The 5,725-nt window shown below is 38.2% G+C and overlaps 1 protein-coding gene across 2 annotated transcripts; it reads right to left on the bottom strand.

Moving 5' to 3' along the window:
* Nucleotides 1-620: 620 nt before the first annotated feature.
* On the bottom strand, nt 621-5,009 carry LOC132059670 (protein MODIFIED TRANSPORT TO THE VACUOLE 1). Of its 2 annotated transcripts, XM_059452367.1 has the most exons (5): nt 4,656-5,009; nt 3,484-4,215; nt 3,091-3,246; nt 1,360-2,307; nt 621-914 (listed from the first exon to the last, which is right to left on the bottom strand). In XM_059452367.1, exons 1-5 carry the CDS (start codon nt 4,860-4,862, stop codon nt 873-875), a joined length of 2,085 nt encoding a protein of 694 aa, XP_059308350.1. In that variant the 5' UTR covers nt 4,863-5,009; the 3' UTR covers nt 621-872. The 2 variants fall into 2 exon arrangements, with proteins under 2 accessions (XP_059308350.1, XP_059308351.1); XM_059452368.1 differs by lacking the exon at nt 3,091-3,246.
* Between the last annotated feature and the right edge of the window lie 716 nt (nt 5,010-5,725).

Genomic DNA, 5,725 nt, shown 5'->3' with positions numbered 1-5,725 from the left:
ACGGAGCTATGGGTGATGGAGGAGATGTGACTGTTTTTTGGTGTTCTTGGGCGGAGATAAGGTGAGCTACGGTGGTGGGAAAGATAATGGACCGTGTTGGTGGCTGAAGGAGTGGAGAGAAACGTGAGCAAATTCTGCACTGTTTTCCACAGCTCTATCTGTTTTTGTCTCTATGGCTATTTTCTCCCCTCAACAAATAAGTGCTCTAAAATGGAATTTTCTTTTGCAGTGCACTCTATCCGCTTTTGTGCCCAATATTCCTCTCTGTAAAAATATCTATGTTATCTTTTTCTTCTTCTTCTCTTTTCAATACCCAAAGCTTTGAAGGTTGAATTGTAACTTCAAAATATACCGTACGGTCTACCTGCAATTGGCGTAGTTGAGGAAGAACGTGATAACAAGAAGAGTATATTTGGACCGAAACTCAAATGAGAGGTATATTTAAACTGTTTTTTATAGGTACAGGGATATATTTGAGCCTTTTCCGCTTATGAAATGGCATTTACTCGTGTTACAAGTGAGAATTGGTACTGTTAACATTCAACCTAAATTGTGTTGGGCACGTGCAAACATCTAGTAATTAATATGAGAGAAGATGCAAGCAATACAACAATATGCTGCGCCCCCTAAAACCTTTGCAAAACTCCATTTGCACTGGACATCGAAACTTTTGTTCATCAGGTAAAACTAATTCTCAACGATACACTGTTTCCTAACACATGCAGAACAGACTTATTGGGAAAAAATATTTGGTTTTTTCACATTGATATCACTGCTTCTAAAGGACCTTTACAGATTAAATTCCTGCTTCAAATTGTGTATAGCTACATCTTATAAGCAGCGCATTCTGGTTTGCTTTGAGCTATTACCGGTCAAATCACCCTCTTTTGATCACGAGCTGCAGCCAAATGATCCTGCAAAAACATCAGGGAGTCCACCATGGGAACAAAATTAGTTATACAGTCCTACTGTTATGAAGTTGTCGTCTAGTCTTCTCAGTTTGGAAAAGACACCCTAGCGTTCACAACCAGAATTAACAAACACTATTTCTCACAACTTTGACAAATAGATGAAACATTGAGAAGCCCTGGAATGAGGTATTCAAGTACAAAAAAAAGAAAAGGAACAGCGGATTAAGATGCAGAGAACATCCATATCACCACAAGAATAAAAGCGGAGGAGCTTTTGTTTTTTGTTTTTTGTTTTTTAGTGGGAGCAGATTTAGGCCAAATAAAATAGATAAAGAAAGGCATAATTGTTCATGGCATACCTTTACAATCAGGGGCACAGTAGGGTGGTAACAATTCAATGCATTCAAAGCAGTAAAAGAAAATGGAAGTGCACAAGGCCCAAACTTACCGAGATAAAATCAAATGCTTTCGTATCTTCTTTCTTCGAAGTGTTCATCAAGGAAGTAGGAGTTTGATTCGAAATGTTAGCATTGAAGATATCGGGAAGAGCTGAATCATAACCTCCAGCAGCATGACTAGCACTAGAGGATGGGTGCACACTCCCTAATTGCTGGTAATTGGAAAGTGTTGCAAGGAATTGCTGTTGAGCCAAAATGTTACCCATGGCGTTATAGTTTAGATCCTGAGGAGCAAATGATGGATTCAACACGAAGCCAGGAGGCAAGTTATACTGCATAGCACCCAAAGGAAACATGGGATTTGCATTTGCTCCACCAGCCTGGGAGGAAAGTATGCTGTTCAAGGCATCATTAGAAGCCTGATGACGAGGATCAATAGTGGACTCTTGAAACATATTCTGATAGGGGGTTGCCCCAGAGCTGCCATTCTGCTTCTTAGACGACTCATTCCCATTCAAGGAGAGATCATTCATTAAATCAGGAACCTCATTTCTAGGATTATTATTGGGTTCCTGGGAAACTTCAACACTGGGACCAAAGATGTCAAACAGTTCGGGTCCTTTTTTATTGACAGCCGAATGGACTTCAGTAGCATCTGATTTGTCAACTGTCATACCAGAAAAGAGATCAGCTTCAGGCGCCTTCTCATTACTGGTGTGAAATGAGACATCAGCAAAGGGGTCATCATCATTTTTATGCTGGCCGCCGCCCAAATTGTCTGCAAATAGATCATCAATCAGAGGGGTGGCAGATGTGGATGCAATTTTTATGCCTTCACCACTCTGCATATTTGCTAAATCATTTGCTCCAAACAGATCATCAGAATTATCTGTGTCTATCAAGTCAGGCATCTGAACAGCAGGGTTACCAGCCTTTGCTGACCTATCTACATGAGCCACAGAATCAGCTGTTTGTCCATCATTCAGAAGACTTAAGACCTGCCCATATTCATCATATGACTTCAACTAGGGAAGATACATAATGTAATCATACATTTGTTGCAAGATGCCAAGATATACACATTAAATGTTTTTTAACCTTTTCCTTATGAAGCTGAGATGTATAACTCAAACTCTGTAAGATGACTTATTTAAATATCACAATTCACACCTTTATGGACCTAATGTCAGAATCACAATGGTGCATAAAATGGAGGATCATGAAATAATGTTTTCTCCTAGTCATCTATTTTTCCCTTCATTTTTTATTTTTTATTTGTTAAATATAAATAAGGTCTCATCAGCTTTAATCCTTCCACTGGCTGAACAGCTTTATGTGTCATTTTGTCTAGCTTTTGCTGCGCAGAAGAATGAGATTTGACAGCATACCCATCATTATGAATGTATAACCTAAGTTACATATCTGATCAATGACAATCAACCTTTAAGTTAGAGTTACCCACATATGCGAAAGATTTGAGTATCAAGTATACATGTAGTTTTTGTAACTACAACAAGAAAGCATAGAAGCAAGGACCTAAAAAACCTTGTGCCGCGAACCTTGTAGAATTCAAGTGCACATAATATTTAACGCACCATGTGATAAACGCAAATTATAGTTGTTGTTTTTTCTCTCTCTCTCTCTCTCTCTTTCTCTCCATCATCTTTTTCTTTATAAACATTGATCTTTGCATTTATATTTGTGTATGTGTTTCCTCATTTCTATTGGAGGAGTTCGAGGAGGGCAAGGAATTGCAGTGTGTTCATCTTGGAAAATCTTACTTTGTTTGCTTTTTCTCTTAATGACGCTTGGGGAGATTCAGAGCATTTTACCACAACATCTTTATTTTCATTGAAATAAGATGCCATAGTACCAAAATGCGCGTCATCTTTTTTCCTCAAGATAGCCTCGAGGACACAGATTGCTTTCACACGAACCTGTCAAAAAGGAAGACCAAGTAAAAATATGTGAACAATTTTGATCTTAACATTAATCAGCAGAGTCTATCAGTTTAAATAAGAGATGAAGCGCCAATGCCAGTGCCCAAAATAAAAAAGTTCAAAGCTTCTACATACAGAAGATCAATTATAATGAATTGCTTCCCATAGCGACTATCTGTACGTAGAGGAGCGACTTATAAAAATTCTAAGCAACAGAATAGTATAAGGACAAACCTGCCATGACGGTGACCGCAGTTTTGATTCAAGGGCGTGAGTCAAAGCCAAAGCATCTAATTTTGATGCCTCCAGAAGGAAAACCTGAAGTGCATCCCGAGTTGGCTGCAGACGAACTCCACCAGATGTTGCAATAGTTTCTAATAATCTCTCTTCTCGGGTCTTTTCACCAGAACCCAAACCTGAATTTGCATTGGCTGTTTCAGCTTTTGATGCTTGAAGATCTTGACTCCAACTTCCAGAAGCAGCATTTCTTGAAAACCGAGAAGTGTCAGAAATCCCTTCATATCTCTCTGTGTAGTCAGCTTCTGTTGTCAATGATCTCTGAAGATTTGGACTTCTGTAACTTCCAGTGTCATTCTTTTTCAGGGATGGAGATTGTGTAAGAGTATTAAGTCCTTGTTTTATTGTAGCACTTCCTATACCAACAACGTCACTGAGGAAAGAAGACTTGTTATGCTCTGATGGCACTTCATGGCTGGTATTACCAAAGCCTTGTATCCGACCACCAAGAGTTTCTGTGGGAGCAGGTTTACTCTCTTCGGAAGAAAATAGAGCAGATAATGCTTCCTGTGCTGTTTCACGGACTGCTTTATTGAGTGCATCACCCTTCAAAGGATCAGGTTGGCCCTTGTAGTGAATTAACTGGCGTATAGCCACTGAATTCCTTTGCATCTCCCTTCTGAATTCTGCACCAGATTTCCCCACCGCATACTTGATCACTCTCAGAGCCTGCATAAAGCAGAAAGGAGTCAGACAACTTCTTCACATTCTCGAAAAACAAAACGTGATTCTCTGCAACCATCTATGCTTTCAACTTGCTCAAGTTAACACCAAAAATTACCCCAGTATCATTTTGTTTTTATCCTTTTTTTGGGTGCAAAATAGAGGTCAAATCAGCCATATCAATCAATAAACACATGCTTCTGCATCCCAAAATTCTCTCACACAAAACCAACAAAAACCAAGATAAAGATCATCCAAAAACACCCAAAAAAATGTAGGGACATGCAAAAGTAAGGAGAAGTTAAAGGTGAAGAAAGGGGTCATAAAATCCAGCAGATGAGACAGGTAAATCTAACCAAATCGGACCATATGAATCAGAAAATGGATTGGTTTCCAATAAAATCAGCTACTTCAGCTAAAGCAATTAAATAGAGAAGCAGTAGTACCTTTTGCTTGACAATAGGGGATTTGTGTTGGAGACGTTTGAGAATGAAGTCAGAGAATTCTTTAACAATAGAGGAATGGGAGGATCTAAGCAAGTCACGAATCTCCTCCAATTTGTAAACAGGAGTCACTTTCTCCTCATCAGAGGTGGCTCCATCGATCATCCGCGATCTCCAATATGACTCAACCGCCCTCCTGCTTGAATCCATTCTCTCCGATCCGATCCTAAAATTGTCAGATTACCCGAAATGGAAACCTAGGGTCTTTGACTCTCAAGGGTTGGGTGCGTGGGTATCGAGGATCAAGTGGATGTGGAAGGCAATACACTGCTTCTTTTTTCTTCCAAATAAAAATAAAACTAGAAACGGAAACTTTCTAGCTTAATTTTATTTCCTTCTCCTGCAATTTAAAAAAGAAAAGAGAAACTCTCATACATATTTATGCGGCGGTAAGCCATTTTATTACGGATAAAAGAGAAAATTTAAGTTAAATTATTTTTAAAATTATAAAAATATATCATTCATTTTAATTGAGCACTTAATTAAGGGCCTTCCTCTGTAGTCTTTTAGCCTGAGGCATTATCCTTATTATCCTCCTCCTCGTCCTTTTTCTTCTTTTTTTTTTTTTTTCTCTTTATCTTCACATTATCCCTCTAACAGCAATATTTTATACTCTTTAATTTCAGAAGTTAACGATAGTTTGTCTGCTAAATTTGATGAACCGGTGTACTGGACCAACAAAACATCATCTATGTTTGGCTTCTATTTACTTGTGGTATCATAGTTGCATAGATTTTATTGTTTCTAATAATATAGGTAAAAGTCATAAGCGACCCCCTAAACTTGTCCTGAGATTCCTCATAGACACATCAACTGAGGCTTATTCCGATTGAACACCTATACTCTTAAAAAATTATACCTATTAAACACTTGTTGCTGACATGACCAAAAACGTGTTCTTCACCCTCTTTAAGCGCGTGAAATGAATCCAAATAATATTTTTTTCATTTTTTTCCTATCTTATACACCTAATAATAGCCAACATAACCAAAATAATTAAAACATAAAAAAAA

This window comes from Lycium ferocissimum, chromosome 6 (genome assembly GCF_029784015.1).
Source record: "Lycium ferocissimum isolate CSIRO_LF1 chromosome 6, AGI_CSIRO_Lferr_CH_V1, whole genome shotgun sequence".
Classification (NCBI taxonomy): domain Eukaryota; kingdom Viridiplantae; phylum Streptophyta; class Magnoliopsida; order Solanales; family Solanaceae; genus Lycium; species Lycium ferocissimum.
Note: the sequence above shows the minus strand (reverse complement) of the source record. Positions and strands in the feature narration are given on the sequence as shown.